The 17,288-nt window shown below is 43.8% G+C and overlaps 2 protein-coding genes and 1 long non-coding RNA gene across 4 annotated transcripts in view; 2 read left to right on the top strand and 1 right to left on the bottom strand.

The window, feature by feature from the left end:
* The window catches only part of peli1b (pellino E3 ubiquitin protein ligase 1b), a 41,000-nt gene extending 36,360 nt beyond the window's left edge, over positions 1 to 4,640 (top strand). The window contains exons 7-8 of the mRNA XM_041865089.2: positions 84 to 284; positions 1,307 to 4,640. Coding sequence (XP_041721023.2) covers positions 84 to 284; positions 1,307 to 1,705 — 600 coding nt within the window. The 3' untranslated portion in view covers positions 1,706 to 4,640. The remainder of the gene's footprint in view (positions 1 to 83; positions 285 to 1,306) is intronic.
* A 7,633-nt stretch (positions 4,641 to 12,273) lies between these two features.
* Positions 12,274 to 13,340, top strand: LOC123482776. The gene is made up of 2 exons (XR_006657921.1): positions 12,274 to 13,153; positions 13,186 to 13,340. It is a non-coding gene; the product is annotated as an uncharacterized LOC123482776 (long non-coding RNA).
* The window catches only part of ugp2b (UDP-glucose pyrophosphorylase 2b), a 51,611-nt gene continuing 47,006 nt past the window's right edge, over positions 12,684 to 17,288 (bottom strand). For both annotated transcript variants that reach the window (XM_045211619.1, XM_041864966.2), the window contains exons 10-11: positions 14,914 to 15,018; positions 12,684 to 14,155 (exon numbers count right to left, since the gene is read on the bottom strand). In XM_045211619.1, the coding sequence (XP_045067554.1) occupies positions 14,048 to 14,155; positions 14,914 to 15,018 (213 nt within the window). In that variant the 3' untranslated portion in view covers positions 12,684 to 14,047. The remainder of the gene's footprint in view (positions 14,156 to 14,913; positions 15,019 to 17,288) is intronic.

A 17,288-nucleotide genomic window follows, 5' to 3' on the forward strand; every position in this document is an offset into this window, starting at 1 on the left:
TGTTTTAACGAAATGTTCTGTTCTGATGAAATGCCGCATGTTGTTGCGTATATTAACAAGCGTTTTTAAAATTCTCCCCTCAGGTGGAGGCAGAGAGCCAGGAGCTGGTGGATGGCTCTCTGATAGACCTGTGTGGTGCCACCCTCCTGTGGCGTACGGCCGAGGGCCTGAGCCGCACCCCCACCGTCAAACACCTGGAGGCTCTACGTCAGGAAATCAACGCAGCCAGGCCCCAGTGTCCCGTAGGCTTCAACACCCTGGCCTTCCCCTCCATGAGACGCAAGGTCCCTCCCTAATAAAATACAACTGTATTTTACCTGACATATTTTATATTATTCAAGTATTTTTTCCCCCCTGGTTTTGTTTTAGCAGATGCTCTTATCCAAAGCAACTTACAACAGTTATTGCATACATTTTTGTATTGGTTGCCCCCAGCGGGAATCAAATCCACGACCCTGGTGTTGATAGCACCATGCTCTATCAACTGAGCCAAACATTTCCATTTGAGTCATTTAGCAGACACTCTTATCCTGAGTGACTTACAGTTAGTGCATTCATCTTAATATAGCTAGGTGGGACAACCACATATCTCCGTCATAGTGAGGACATTTCTCCTCAATAAAGGAGCGATCAGTAAAGTCAGAGCTAGTAGTGCAGAGAAGACTAGTTGTAGTGCAGAGAAGACTAGTTGTAGTGCAGAGAAGACTAGTTGTAGTGCAGAGAAGACCAGTTGTAGTGCAGAGAAGACCAGTTGTAGTGCAGAGAAGACCAGTTGTAGTGCAGAGAAGACCAGTTGTAGTGCAGAGAAGACCAGTTGTAGTGCAGAGAAGACCAGTTGTAGTGCAGAGAAGACCAGTTGTAGTGCAGAGAAGACCAGTTGTAGTGCAGAGAAGACCAGTTGTAGTGCAGAGAAGACCAGTTGTAGTGCAGAGAAGACCAGTTGTAGTGCAGAGAAGACCAGTTGTAGTGCAGAGAAGACCAGTTGTAGTGCAGAGAAGACCAGTTGTAGTGCAGAGAAGACCAGTTGTAGTGCAGAGAAGACCAGTTGTAGTGCAGAGAAGACCAGTTGTAGTGCAGAGAAGACCAGTTGTAGTGCAGAGAAGACTAGTTGTAGTGCAGAGAAGACTAGTTGTAGTGCAGAGAAGACCAGTTGTAGTGCAGAGAAGACCAGTTGTAGTGCAGAGAAGACTAGTTGTAGTGCAGAGAAGGCAGCAGGGTGTTTCTGTGTTTGTTGTTGCTGCGTCTTGCTGGTGACTATTCCATTCTCCCCTTATGGGATACTTACAATGTATCTAATCTACTGTAGGACACCCCAGATGAGAAGCAGCCGTGGGTGTATCTCCAGTGTGGCCACGTCCATGGATACCACAACTGGGGGAGCCACCGGGACAGAGACAGGCTGGACCGGGACCAGGAGGAGAGGGAGCAGGGCCGGAGCAGGGAGTGCCCCATGTGCCGAGCCAGGGGGCCGTACGTTCCCCTCTGGTTGGGCTGCGAGGCAAGCTTCTATCTGGACACGGCTCCGCCCACCCACGCCTTCTCACCGTGTGGTCACGTGTGTTCTGAAAAGACGGCAGTGTTCTGGAGTCAGATCCCGCTGCCGCACGGAACACACACCTTCCACGCCTCCTGTCCGTTCTGCGCCCAGCAACTGAGCGGCGAGCAAGGATACGTTAGACTCATCTTCCAGGGCCCACTCGACTAGGGGGACTATTTGTCCTTGGTCGGAACTACTTTTTTATTGGTCGCTATGGAACGATGCTTATAACGAAATCTTATAACTTCCAACTCCCTGGGATTGTGGGGGGATTTTCTGGACTATTCTCTCCGTTTCTGTTTGTCTCTCCGTGTTTTTAACTGGCCTTTCTATTGTTGTTTTTTTAATGGGAATGAAAACAAAGATTTCTATATTTTCATGTGAAACAAGACAAAAAAGAAACAAGCAAACAAACACACTACTGGGTGATATGATTTAGTTTTCTGAAAGAACTGTAAACATTATTTATCTATTGTACTAACATATGACCACATATGGTTTTATTCTCGTTTGTTGCAATATCCATCCGTATTCAGCTTTAAGACTTATGCCCAGACCTCATAATAACTCAACTCCAAAAAGAAGACAAACTACATTAGTTCTACTGCTTTACTCTTCTTGGTCAAGATGCCTCACTTCAATACTGTAACATTTTTATTGTGCTATTAGAGTAGAATAATAGCAGATTTCAAGTTCAAGGGTCGTATTCACTAGGAGCTCAACGGAAGCAAACAGGAAGGGACCTACCTGAGTTGGTCCAATGAGAAACGCTTGTAACCTTAACCATTAGTGGGGAAAATGTGAAACGGACTCAAGATCAGCGTCTAGGGGCAACTCCAACCTACACAGTGTTATAACTGTTCCGTTTTTTCCACAAGGCGTTGCCATGACCTTTCACATTTGAAGCAATAGATTTGGACGGAGACTTCCTGCTAATGCGAGCAACTTGGGATTTGTAGTCCCATGAGTGAGTCTGTATGTCAGACATCCTTTTATGACCGTCTTCTCCCTTCGAAGCACAGGCCTAGAAACCAAACAAGCCCAAACTGATGTGATTAAGTCGTTGGAGAGGTGTGTGAGCAAATGGTTGTGCTTCCGCACGTGTTGAGTTAGAGCCTGTGTGTATGTTCTGATACTCTGCTCTGATTGGTTAGATAGATTGACAGCTATGTGATTTCTGTCTGGAGTTTTGAACGAGTGAACAAACACACACACACTGTTGCCTGTGTAAAGACAGACCGGTCATTTAATTATTTCTAATGTATAAATGTTGAATGTCATTCTCTTCTTAAGTATCTAGGCTTCACGATAATTCTGAATGAAACAGTATTTATATGGTCAAAATACCTCAGTGGAAAATGTAGTCCTAAACTTCAACCTTCAGAAAATCAGTTCAGAATGTTGTGGGGGGGGAGGGTGGGGGGGGGCATTACACAGTATAAATGATGTGTATGAATAGTACTGTATCATGTATTTACTGTATGAGTGTGTATGAATAGTACTGTATCATGTATTTACTGTATGAATGTGTATTTTGTGTAACAGTATTTAGTGTGATTCTTCAGTCCTTGTTTGGACCTGAAATCCCCCAAAGTCCCCACAAGGATAGTAAAACAAGGACAATTCTCCCTCGTGGGGACATTTCCCACGTCCCCATGAAGACAAAGGCTATTTTAAGCTCAGGTGTTAAGTTTAGGGTTGGGGGGAAAATAGGATTTTGAATGGAAATGAATTTGAGGTCTCCACGAGGAAAGAAGAACATAACGTGTGTTCGTATGTGCTGTATTGTACACAGAGGGATCTCCACTGCTCTCTGAATCTGACAGATACTCACCTCAGGGAGGAGACACACACCCCTGTCTGACCTATAGATGTCTGTTCTCACACACACACACCTGTCTCTCACACACACACACACACACACACACCTGTCAGCCCTATTGACACACACACACACCTCTCTGTCTGGCCCATAGACATCTAAACAGACACTCTCCTTGCAACGGACTTCAGAGGATACCTCATCGGTAGCTAAAGGTCGCTGTCTGTCTGTCTTGTCTTGTCTTCAACAAACCCACTGTCTAAAGCCTCATCTTTATACTCTACTCAAGTACACAACACAAGCCGAGCCAAATGGCTGTTCGGGGTTATTGTTTTAGCAAAAAATATGCAAACGTGTTCAGCCCCGCAATTTGTAATTACGCAGGATCACAATGTTGTGTAGGCTGTATATTAGGCTTACTGTCTTGTCTGTCAGCTGTTCTGTGGACTTGTCAAAGGCACTGTGTTCCTCTTATTGGGGAAAGTGTGCAAGCAAGGGCTCTACTCTCTGGTCGTCCCTAATGGCACCCTGTTCCCTTCATAGGGCTCTGGTCAATAGTAGTGCACTATATAGTACAGCTGGGATGTTCAACCGTTAATTATCGACACCGGCAATACCGATCACCACCGTTAATTATCGACACCGGCAATACCGATCACCGCCGTTAATTATCGACACCGGCAATACCGATCACCGCCGTTAATTATCGACACCGGCAATACCGATCACCGCCGTTAATTATCGACACCGGCAATACCGATCACCACCGCAGGCAGTAGCCTATACTAGAGAAATGTGAAGTTTGAAATGAAATAAGTTTGCTAATATGGGTGATTGTTAATGGGACAATTTACAGCTACAACCACTAAACTAGTAGTAGTAGTTTAAATGATAATAATATAAACTGTGGTGCAGATTAATGATGTAAACATATCGTTCTATTTATCATTATCGCATTAATTAAGGCAATTTATCGCAAGATGGATTTTTGTCCATATCGCCCAGCCCTACTATATAGGGACTAGGGTGCCATTTTGGACACAGCCAATGTCCGTCTGTGTCTACTGTCTGCATGGTGTCTCTCCTCTGTTTCTCTACTCTAGCTCTGGTCCAGGGCGTTTAGTGAAGGAAGGCTGAGCAGTAACACCCTGGACCAGAGCTAGACTATCTATTCTGTCTGGAGGCTTTCTGATGCTTTAAGGCAAAAGCTGAGAATGTTTTCTGATTTAACAGTTTTTGTACCGACTTTAAACAATAAAGTTTAAAACATGACACATTTTACACCATGGTATTGTATTTACATTTGTATTGCCACTCAAGTGTTGCCATTAAGGTTAGCTCAACTCTGATGTCCTCTTGTGGTTGAAATGCTCTGTGTTATTTCATAGTCACGTGATACTAGAGCACCTCTCTGTCTGTCTCTCGCTCTCTCCATTAACAAGTTCATAATCTCTTCTGGACAGACGCACGTAACATTTTGACGCAATTATGCACGATTTTAGTAGTTCTGGGTTTCTGAGATTAACAAGTTCGTTCAACTTTATTCAACTTGTCTGTGAGAACCAGGACAGCTCTCCCCCCGGATGAGTTCTGACATCTACGTCTTTTCCTCCCTTAATTTCTACCTCATTTCTTTCCTCCCTCCGTCCTGTCAGAGCTGCTCCTGAGAGGAAGCCTCCGTCCTGTCAGAGCTGCTCCAGAGAGGAAGCCTCCGTCCTGTCAGAGCTGCTCCAGAGAGGAAGCCTCCGTCCTGTCAGAGCTGCTCCAGAGAGGAAGCCTCCGTCCTGTCAGAGCTGCTCCAGAGAGGAAGCCTCCGTCCTGTCAGAGCTGCTCCAGAGAGGAAGCCTCCGTCCTGTCAGAGCTGCTCCAGAGAGGAAGCCTCCGTCCTGTCAGAGCTGCTCCAGAGAGGAAGCCTCCGTCCTGTCAGAGCTGCTCCAGAGGCTATAAAGATACTACTGAAGCCCCTGTTTGTCAGAGTGGCTGCCAAGGTTGTGTGTGTGTGTGTGTGTGTGTGTGTGTGTGTGTGTGTGTGTGTGTGTGTGTGTGTGTGTGTGTGTTAGAGTGGATGCCAGTGTCTTGTGATGTCAGGGTGTGTGGAACTGTTTGAGGAGGGTTCTCTGTAATGAATGTGTGTCTGTGTGTGAGAGGAGGGTTGGTGGTGATTAATCCGATGGAGATGGCAGGAGAGAGATGCTTTTGAATTAGTCCAGATCAGAGTTTCTTCACTTTGATCCGAGTGTAGGGGCTGAGACCCAAAAAACTCTGTTTCTCTCTGTGTCTATGCATGTCTATGCGTGTCTATTCTCCACAGTGAATCTAACATGCTGCTGTACAAAAACAATGAACATGTTCTATTATTACTATTACCAATCCTAGAATATCACACCCCTTTATCAGTGGTGTAAAATACAGAAGTCAAGCGACATTAATGTGCTGCTGACGCATATCATATCCCTGTTGGTTTAGTGGTTGGTGTTATTATTGAAACACACACTCTCCTATCAGACTGCAGACCAGAGAGAAAGTGCTGTTGCAGAGTTATTAAATGTGGCATATTCATTTATTGTTACTGTAATGTTTTTGCACATCGTGCAGTTTGTCCCTTCGGCAGTCACAAGCTCTGGATGTGTCCCAAATGGCACCCTATTCCCTTTGTAATGCACTACTTTAGACCAGAGCACAATGGGCCCTGGTCTAAAGTAGTGCACTATATAGGGAGTAGGGTACCATTTGGGATGTCCCGCTATCGCAAGCCAATCACAAAGAACTAGTCTTCTACACACGTCAGGAGTGAAAGCTAAGCATTCAGGAGTGGGTGACATTTTTAGGTGGCAAGTGTGTGTGTGATCAGGCAGGTGTGTTTTGTTTTTGTGTGGGATGTCTAAGTGGGATATGGGGCTGTGATTTTCTCTCTCTTTAAAAATGACTATGTAGCACACAACAGGTCAGTAGTGTCTGTCTGGAATCTATCAGAGATCAGGAGAACGCATCTAGAGTCCCAACTGTTCAGTCTCTCTGGACAGGAATGGGACCTCTGCTTTGATTCTCTCACTGGCGAGGAATGGGACCTCTGCTTTGATTTGTGATCTGGTATCTGTCTGATAGATGATCAGCAGGGTATCTGTTATATCTGTGATACATTGAACAAAATATAAACGCAACGTGTAAAGTGTTGGTCCTGTGTTTCATGAGCTGAAATAAAAGATCCCAGAAATGTTCCATAACGCACAAAAAGCTTATTTCTCTAAAATTCTGTGCACAAATTTGTTTACATCCCTGTAAGTGAGCATTTCTCCTTTGCCAAGATAATCCATCCACCTGACAGGTGTGGCATATCAAGAAGTTGATTAAACAGCATGATCATTACACAGGTGCACCTTGTGCTGGGGACAATAAAAGGCCACTAAAATGTGCAGTTTTGTCACACAACACAATGCCACAGAGGTCTCAAGTTATGAGGGAGCGTTCAATTGGCATGCTGACTGCAGGAATGTCCACCAGAGCTGTTGCCAGAGAATTTAATGTTCATTTCTGTACCATAAGCTGCCTCCAACATCGTTTTAGAGAATTTGGCAATGTCCAACCAGCCTCACAACCGCAGACCACGCGTATGGCGTCATGTGGACGAGCAGTTTGCTGATGTCAACGTTGTGAACAGATGATAATGCATGGCCCCATGCTGCAAGGATCTGTACACAATTCCTGGAAGCTGAAAATGTCCCAGTTCTTCCATGGCCTGCATACTCACAAGACATGTCACCCACCGAGCATGTTTGGGAAGCTCTGGATCAACGTGTACGACAGCGTGTTCCAGTTTCCACCAATATCCAGCAAATTCACACAGCCATTGAAGAGGAGTGGGACAACATTCCACAGGCCACAATCAACAGCCTGGTCAACTCTATGCGAAGGAGATGTGTCGCGCTGCATGAGGCAAATGGTGGTCACACCAGATACTGATTGGTTTTCTGATCCACGCCTCTACCTTTTTTTTAAAGGTATCTGTGACCAACAGATGCATATCTGTATTCCCAGTCATGTGAAATCCATAGAGTAGGGCTTAATTTATTTATTTCAATTGACTGATTTCCTTATATGAACTGTAACTCAGTAAAATGTTAGAAATTGTTGCATGTTGCGTTTTATATTTTTGTTCTGTATAGTATGTATTAGTCTGGGGTTGAAGACTACAGAGAGATGAGGCATGATTATCAAAGGTTAGATTAAGGAGCTAGCCAATGGATAGATTGGAAGTGATGCAGACAATTACATTGATGGAAGTTACAATCTATCTGCAATATTAAGCTGATCTACCCCCTAAAAATAAAAAATAAAAAAAAGGAGCCAATCAATAAACAATATACAATCGTTCTGACTCATTGTGTAACTGTCTAGCTAAGGCATTGCTGTTCTGGGCCTACTATGAATGAATCATCTGTTGCCATTCAGTAACTTGTGTGTGATCTGTTGATTTAACTTTTGATTTCTGTATGTTGATATGAGCTTCAGTAACCTTATGATTTGTTAAGATTGTATGCTAATCATATGTACGTACGCTACGGTCACAAGACGCAGGCCTCCTAATTGTCCCTAGAATTTCTAAGCAAACAGCGGGAGGCAGGGCTTTCTCCTATAGATCTCCATTTTTATGGAACAGTCTGCCTACCCATGTGAGAGACGTGAGACTCGGTCTCAACCTTTAAGTCTTTACTGAAGACTTATCTCTTCAGTAGGTCATATGATTGAGTGTAGTCTGGCCCAGGAGTGTGAAGGTGAACGGAAAGGCTGGAGCAACGAACAGCCCTTGCTGTCTCTGCCGGGCCGGTTCCCCTCTCCACTGGGGTTCTCTGCCTCTAACCCTGTTGCAGGGGCGGAGTCACTGGCTTGCTGGTGCTCTTTCATGCCGTCCCTGGGAGGGGGTGCGTCACTTGAGTGGGTTGAGTTACTGACGTGATCTTCCTGTCTGGGTTGGCGCCCCCTTGGTTTGTGCTGTGGTGGAGACCTCTGTGGGCTATACTCGGCCTTGTCTCAGGATTGTAAGTTGGTGGTTGGGGATATCCCTCTGGTGGTGCGGGGGCTGTGCTTTGGCGGAGTGGGTGGGGTTATATCCTTCCTGTTTGGCCCTGTCCGGGGTTTCTTCGGATGGGGCCACAGTGTCTCCGGACCGCTCCTGTCTCAGCCTCCAGTATTTATGCTGCAGTAGTTTATGTGTCGGGGGCTGGGGTTAGTTGGTTATACCTGGAGTACTTCTCCTGTCTTATCCAGTGTCCTGTGTGAATTTAAGTATGCTCTCTAATTCTCTCGTTCTCTCTTTCTCTCTGAGAACCTGAGCCCTAGGACCATACGTCAGGACTACCGGGCATGATGACACCTTGCTGTCCCCAGTCCGCCTGGCCTTGCTGCTATTCCAGTTTCAACTGTTCTGCCTGCGGTTATGGAACCCCTACCTGTCCCAGACCTGCTGTTTTCAACTCTTAATGATCGGCTATGAAAAGCCAACTGAGATTTATTCCTGATTATTATTTGACCATGCTTGTCACTTATGAACATTTTTGAACATCTTGGCATGGTTCTGTTATAATCTCCACCCGGCACAGCCAGAAGAGGACTGGCCACCCCTCATAGCCTGGTTCCTCTCTAGGTTTCTTCCCTAGGCTTTCGCCTTTCTAGGGAGTTTTTCCTAGCCACCGTGCTTCTACACCTGCATTACTAGCTGTTTGGGGTTTTAGGCTGGGTTTCTGTACAGCACTTCGAGATATTAGCTGATGTAAGAAGGGCTATATAAAATAAAATTGATTGATATGTAGCTTTAATGGAACGCACACTGAGTGGACAAAACATTATGAACACCATTGGTCTTGCCCACCAGCTCTTTCCTTGACATAGATTGACCAGGTGAAAGTAATGATCCCTTATTGATGTCACTTGTTAAATCACTTCAAATCAGTGTAGATGAAGGGGAGGAGACAGGTTAAAGATGGATTTTTAAGCTTCGAGACAACTGAGACATGGATTGTGTATGTGTGCCATTCAGAGGGTGAATGGGCAAGACAAAAAATCTAAGTACCTTTTCAATGGGGTATGGTAGTAGGTGCCAGGCACACCGGTTTGTGTCAAGAACTGCAATGCTGCTGGGTTTTTCACGCTCAACAGTTTCCTGTGTGTATCAAGAATGGTCCACCACCCAAAGGACATCCAGCCAACTTGACACAACTGTGGGAAACATCGAGTCAACGTGGACCAGCATCCCTGTGGAACGCTTTCGACACCTTGTAGAGTCCCATGCCCCGACGAACTGAGGCTGTTCTGAGGGGCATAAGGGGGTGCAACTCAATATTAGGAAGGTGTTCTTCATGTTTTGTACACTGTATGTAATTATTATTGTTAGTCGACATAACTAACATCTACAGACGAAGCACATCTGGTGTACTAAGTGAGAGGAGAGGAGCATTCTGTGTGTTTTATAACTGTTTGTTGATTTCTACAATAAAAGGGGGGTTAATTAATTAATTAAAAATTAAATAAAAGACATGGTAGAAGAAAAACCTGGACAACCATCCACCCTGCTGTATTCCCTCCTACATGATGGGGCTGTGGAGTTTATAAGATTATTCTCACCTTGTAGATAAACTGTGTGTGTGTGTATGTAAGTACACCTGTGTTGTGTGTCACAGTACACAGTATCTGATCACAGTCATGTACTCTGAAATGACATGTGAACTCACACACCTTCCCCATCTGAAGGAGACTTGTTTAAAGCACTAAATACTGTTTGTGTTTTCGCTGACCAACTGCTTGTCCACTCGCTTGGGCAGGCCTTATTTCCACTGACCAGTGCTTATCTTTATGCCAGTTCCCAGGACTCTGCACACACACACACTCATTATCTTGCTTAGGACACACACCCCCCTACTCCTGCCTCTGCTTAGGCCATTAACAGTGTACGTTTACTGGATCACTAGCTCTGCATTACCTTGTGACTGCAGTATAATTGCCTTCAGCCTGGGGAGATTCTCAAAGACCTTGAGTCGTCAGGGTGGAAATAGATTTCTGCAGAATGTGCACTGTAGACATGGATCTTGTTCGGCAAGACTCTCAATAGTGTGCAACATTTGATTAAACTGAAACTGTGAACAGTGCTGTTCTGAACAAACAGTTCAAGGAAATTGTGATGATGGTGCGCTGTACAACTTTTGCGATTTCAAAACGGTCACACCTGTATTTAACAGGCCACACCCACCTAACGGGGCGGGGGGGCAAACATACCTCGAAGACTGTTGAACGGTTTGCACTGTATAGGATAAATGTGTTGTTGAGTACAAACCGTCAGGTAACGTAGCAAACAAAAACTGGGTGGTTTCAAATACTATTTGAAAAAATGTCAAATAGGGCCTACGTAACCATAAGGAAAGGCCAATAGCTTGATGACCCAGAACACCGCTAATGTGAAGTAAAGAGTTTGAGAAGGACAGGACAGATGCTGTATGCTGTACTTTACTGTAATGAGAGGACAGGACAGACGCTGTACTTTACTGTAATGAGAGGACAGGACAGATGCTGTATGCTGTACTTTACTGTAATGAGAGGACAGGACAGATGCTGTATGCTGTACTTTACTGTAATGAGAGGACAGGACAGATGCTGTACTTTACTGTAATGAGAGGACAGGACAGATGCTGTATGCTGTACTTTACTATAATGAGAGGACAGGACAGATGCTGTACTTTACTGTAATGAGAGGACAGGACAGATGCTGTATGCTGTACTTTACTGTAATGAGAAGACAGGACAGATGCTGTACTTTACTGTAATGAGAGGACAGGACAGATGCTGTATGCTGTACTTTACTGTAATGAGAGGACAGGACAGATGCTGTATGCTGTACTTTACTGTAATGAGAGGACAGGACAGATGCTGTATGCTGTACTTTACTGTAATGAGAGGACAGGACAGATGCTGTACTTTACTGTAATGAGAGGACAGGACAGATGCTGTATGCTGTACTTTACTGTAATGAGAGGACAGGACAGAATGCTGTACTTTACTGTAATGAGAGGACAGGACAGATGCTGTATGCTGTACTTTACTGTAATGAGAGGACAGGACAGATGCTGTATGCTGTACTTTACTGTAATGAGAGGACAGGACAGACGCTGTACTTTACTGTAATGAGAGGACAGGACAGATGCTGTACTTTACTGTAATGAGAGGACAGGACAGATGCTGTATGCTGTACTTTACTGTAATGAGAGGACAGGACAGACGCTGTACTTTACTGTAATGAGAGGACAGGACAGATGCTGTATGCTGTACTTTACTGTAATGAGAAGACAGGACAGATGCTGTACTTTACTGTAATGAGAGGACAGGACAGATGCTGTATGCTGTACTTTACTGTAATGAGAGGACAGGACAGACGCTGTACTTTACTGTAATGAGAGGACAGGACAGATGCTGTATGCTGTACTTTACTGTAATGAGAGGACAGGACAGATGCTGTACTTTACTGTAATGAGAAGACAGGAAAGATGCTGTACTTTACTGTAATGAGAGGACAGGACAGATGCTGTACTTTACTGTAATGAGAAGACAGGACAGATGCTGTACTTTACTGTAATGAGAGGACAGGACAGATGCTGTATGCTGTACTTTACTGTAATGAGAGGACAGGACAGATGCTGTACTTTACTGTAATGAGAAGACAGGACAGATGCTGTATGCTGTACTTTACTGTAATGAGAGGACAGGACAGATGCTGTACTTTACTGTAATGAGAGGACAGGACAGATGCTGTATGCTGTACTTTACTGTAATGAGAGGACAGGACAGACGCTGTACTTTACTGTAATGAGAGGACAGGACAGATGCTGTATGCTGTACTTTACTGTAATGAGAGGACAGGACAGATGCTGTATGCTGTACTTTACTGTAATGAGAGGACAGGACAGACGCTGTACTTTACTGTAATGAGAGGACAGGACAGATGCTGTATGCTGTACTTTACTGTAATGAGAGGACAGGACAGATGCTGTACTTTACTGTAATGAGAAGACAGGACAGATGCTGTATGGTACTTTACTGTAATGAGAGGACAGGACAGATGCTGTACTTTACTGTAATGAGAGTGAAACCAGGGTTCAATTAAAGTTGTGTTGTCGACAAGCACACTGAAAATGTGCCTTTTAAAGGCAATTTCCCTGACGTTCACAGAGATCGCAAACACTACGGATGTTGGCTCAAGCGTAAATTACCTTTAAAAGTCAAAATTCCCAAATTCCCATAGTAGTCCTGTAAAACAGTTAAAACACAGACAAGAGGATTGAGTTAATTTCATATTGCACTTTATTCAGCTCTAGAGAGATATCTGCAGCTGGGAGCCCTGTCAGTCTCAGGACAACACTTGTATTGCTTTCAGACTCCCGTTCTGCAGACAATAGGCCCCTCAGACGTTGAGTTGTCATTCAACGATCTAATAGTAGGGACTCCGTTCAATCCGTAGCGATGAAGATCTGCTCTACAGCACAATATAAATTTAAAGGCAACGTTACCGCGTTAGCAGAGACTGCATTCACTGTAAACGTTTCATAGGTCGGCTCAATCGGAAATTACGTTTTAATCTCAATCGCGCTATAACACTGAACTTTGGCGATACGGATTGAATCGAGCCCTAGGTCTGTGTGTCAACTCTCCTACAGTAGGTCTCTGTGTGTCATCAACTCTCCTACAGTAGGTCTCTGTGTGTCATCAACTCTCCTACAGTAGGTCTCTGTGTGTCATCAACTCTCCTACAGTAGGTCTCTGTGTGTCATCAACTCTCCTACAGTAGGTCTCTGTGTTTGTGTAAGAACAACACGTAGAGAAAATGCAACCGTTCTCTCTCTTTATGGACAGAGCTATTGAAGAGGGGGATGAACAGACACAGTAAGGTACAGGTGGAATAAGATTACAGTGAAATAAACATTTTGATGTAAAAAAAAAAAAGACTGACAAACTCCTTCAAAATCCTTTCAGATAAAAAAAATGACAAGTATTTCATAATATTGTGGATTGGTATTCCTTCGATATTGTTGTGGACATTATATAATATTGAATTGTTAATTAGGGCAGGGATGCAATCCGATCCCGCTTTGTCTGTAATGCACGTCTTAAAGGCAATGTTCCCATGTTCGTGGACACCACATTCACGGTAAACGCTGTATATGTCGGCTCAATCAAAAGTTACCTTTAAATGGCGCATTGTCCAAATCCGCGATCGGGTTGAATCCCAGCCTAAGACTGTACTAACATGTACAGTGGATATTGGAACCCCCATTGACGTCACACAGGATATCACATCCATATGACTTCTATCATCATTCTCATCAAGTAAGGCCATCTGATGGGTAGGGAGCTGAAATACTACTGGTACAGTATTGCATGGACATCACTTCACATCAGTATCTGTTGGGTATGTCTGGATCACGTCTGGCTTGGTCACATGATGGTGGTGGATGTGTCTGGCTTGGTCACATGATTGGGGTGCATGTGTCTGGTCACATGATGGTGGTAGATGTGTCTGGTCACATGGTTGGGGTGGATGTGTCTGGCTTGGTCACATGATGGTGGTGTATGTGTCTGGTCACATGACGGTGGTGGATGTGTCTGGCTTGGTCACATGACGGTGGTGCTGGGGATAGTCGTTAAAGGCTTCAGTGGTCCAGGATGCGAAGGTTGCCTGATACGATCTTGTTCTCCAGTATCGTTCCAGCCGGGATGTCGATACGATCTCCGTGATTGGCTATGATGATTACCGTTCCCTACAGGGAGGAAAGGAGATAGAGAAGAGGGACGTAAAGGTTTCGTTTATTTGCTTTTTACTATCATTTATTTGACCCTTAATTATTATTTTTTGACACATTTCAACAGTCATTTAGCCATAAATTGTTATTATAAACTTCCTTAATTCCACCTTGGGCTATCACAGTTATCGTTATTGTAAAGTTCCTTCATTCCATCTTGGGCTATCACAGCTATTGCTATTATAAACTTGCTTCATTCCACCTTGGGCTATCACAGCTATCGTTATTGTAAAGTTCCTTCATTCCATCTTGGGCTATCACAGCTATCGTTATTGTAAAGTTCCTTCATTCTATCTTGGGCTATCACAGCTATCGTTATTGTAAAGTTCCTTCATTCCATCTTGGGCTATCACAGCTATCGTTATTGTAAAGTTCCTTCATTCTATCTTGGGCTATCACAGCTATCGTTATTGTAAAGTTCCTTCATTCTATCTTGGGCTATCACAGCTATCGTTATTATAAACTTGCTTCATTCCACCTTGGGCTATCACAGCTATCGTTATTGTAAAGTTCCTTCATTCTATCTTGGGCTATCACAGCTATCGTTATTGTAAAGTTCCTTCATTCTATCTTGGGCTATCACAGCTATCGTTATTGTAAAGTTCCTTCATTCCATCTTGGCCCATCACAGCTATTGCTCTGAGATAATATAGGGCCAAGAGGTTTCCCTGACCATGTGACCTAGCCAGGAACAACTCAGGGGCCTGTGAACTCACCTTCAGAGAAACTTGTTTTCCGAACGTGACGTCACCGGACACAGTCAGGTGATCAAGCTCCAGCATATCCGGGATGCTCTCGAACCGCGTCTGGTATTCCTGGACCTGTTAACACACACACACAGACACACAGACATGTAATGCTGAGTTTAGAGCCATAACAAATACTTTGAGGTGAGAGAGGGAGAGAGAGAGCTCTATCTTGGTATGTTTACTCCCATTGGATGAGCTATATAAATAGAGGATGCATGTATGGTGGTACAACAATGGAGCACCACCTCAACACAAACAGAACATGTATGCAGAGTTTGGTGTGTTTAGCTTTAGTTCAACTGTAGGAGGAGATACAGTGAGAAGAAAAGGACAAGGATCTTAGTTTCCCTACGCATGCCCCATTCAAATATACTGTGAATAAAGGTCAGCATGCCACGTCCATTCAAATGTACTGTGAATAAAGGTCAGCATGTCACGTCCATTCAAATGTACTTACGCCACCTCCCGAGTGGCGCAGTGGTCTAAGGCACTGCATTGCATTGCTAGCTGTGCCACTAGAGATCCTGGTTCGAATCCAGGCTCTGTCGTAGCTGGCCGCGACCGGGAGACCCATGGGGCGGCGCACAATTGGCCCAGCGTCGTCCAGGGTAAGGGAGGGAATGGCCGGCAGGGATGTAGCTCAGTTGGTAGAGCATGGCATTTGCAACGCCAGGGTTGTGGGTTCGATTCCAGTATGGAAAAAATTAAAAATGTATGCACTCACTAACTGTAATTCGCTCTGGATAAGAGCGTCTGCTAAAATACTAAAATGTAAATGTATGTGAATAAAGGTCAGCATGTCACGTCCATTCAAATGTACTGTGAATAAAGGTCAGCGTGCCCCATTCAAATGTACTGTGAATAAAGGTCAGCATGTAGAGGATGTATCTGAACCAACAAACACCAAGAGGATGTGTTTCATCAGGACGGGCTATTCAACTATGCTCCTTAAGAAACAAAACACTTCTGTTCTTCCTTCCCTCCTAATCAGGGACTGATTCAGACCGCACACAAGGTGAGAAAACTCTTTCACCAATCAGAGACATTCATTAAACAATTAAAGGGGAAGTTCAGGATTTTACAACTTGATGTAAGATGGTTCCTCACCCTGAAAGTAGTCTATGGGCCAGGAGAACCTGTACTACAAACAGCCACTACAAACTACAGCAACATTAGCCATCGCTAGCAAACAATCAATGGAAGTGATAAATGCAACCCACATTATTTTTGTTATGGCCAAATCAACTGAAATCAACAAAAAGTAACTAAATATTTGGTTTGGCATCACTTAAAGACCCAGAGCAATCAAAATTCAGTTTTTTTCTGCGTTTTGTATTATATTGTACAACAGCTGATGAAACTAACACTGTAATAGTGTGAACAAATGATCTGTATTATTTCCTGATAGTTGCTGATTGAAAATAATCTACACAGGACCTTCTAATCAGCAGGTTTTGCATGGGTGGAGTTTTGATTTGCCTGGTGACTACACCAGGCGGTATTTGAGTTAATAGACCAATGAGAAAATGAGTTCCAAACCTCTCTGCCAATAACAGCTAGTTTTTCATTTTCAGAGACCACTCCCAGACAGTCCTAGCAAAATTCTTGCTTGAGAAATAGTTTTTAGCTAAAATGCTATTTTTGTTTCTTTTTGACCATTTTAATCTAAAACTATTACAGTAAGGTACTTAATTGTTACCCAGAAATGATATGATATTGAGATAAAAATGGCTGCACGGGGCCTTTAAAGATAATTTGGCCATAGAGTACCACAGTATGAGTCATAATACCCATAAAGCCTAGCGGTCAAACAGGGAAATGGTTCCAACAGTTCTTCCACCATTCCTTTTTCCCATAGGGGATGTTAGAAACACTTAAAATAAGGGCTGTGTTGTGTGTAGGCTTGCTTACCCTGTTGTGACGTTTTGATAACCGTGTAAATCTCTCTAGGACAGGGTGACTTATCACCTGTATTTACCCCCCAAAAATGAAATGCTAATTAGCTACTAATGTGGCTATCTTAAAGAACTACAAATGACATGATGATCTGGACGAGACTGCCGAATCAAAGCAAAGATAAGAATCTCTGGATTAACTATCTAATGTTTGCTAAATGTAGTAATTAACTAATTGGCCACATTTCTTTAAATTGACAATTCTGTGAACTGTCTTGTGCAAGTTTTAAATTGACACAATAGATGTTAACAAAGGTGTCAGCTAGAGATGACGTGCAGGAGCTTGCAGGGATTTGTAGTTTTGCATGATGTCTACTTTGATGCTAATTAGCATTTTCGAATCTGAGTAAATAGAGCCAAATATATTGATAAAAGTCACCTTGTCCG

This window comes from Coregonus clupeaformis, chromosome 37 (genome assembly GCF_020615455.1).
Source record: "Coregonus clupeaformis isolate EN_2021a chromosome 37, ASM2061545v1, whole genome shotgun sequence".
NCBI lineage: Eukaryota > Metazoa > Chordata > Actinopteri > Salmoniformes > Salmonidae > Coregonus > Coregonus clupeaformis.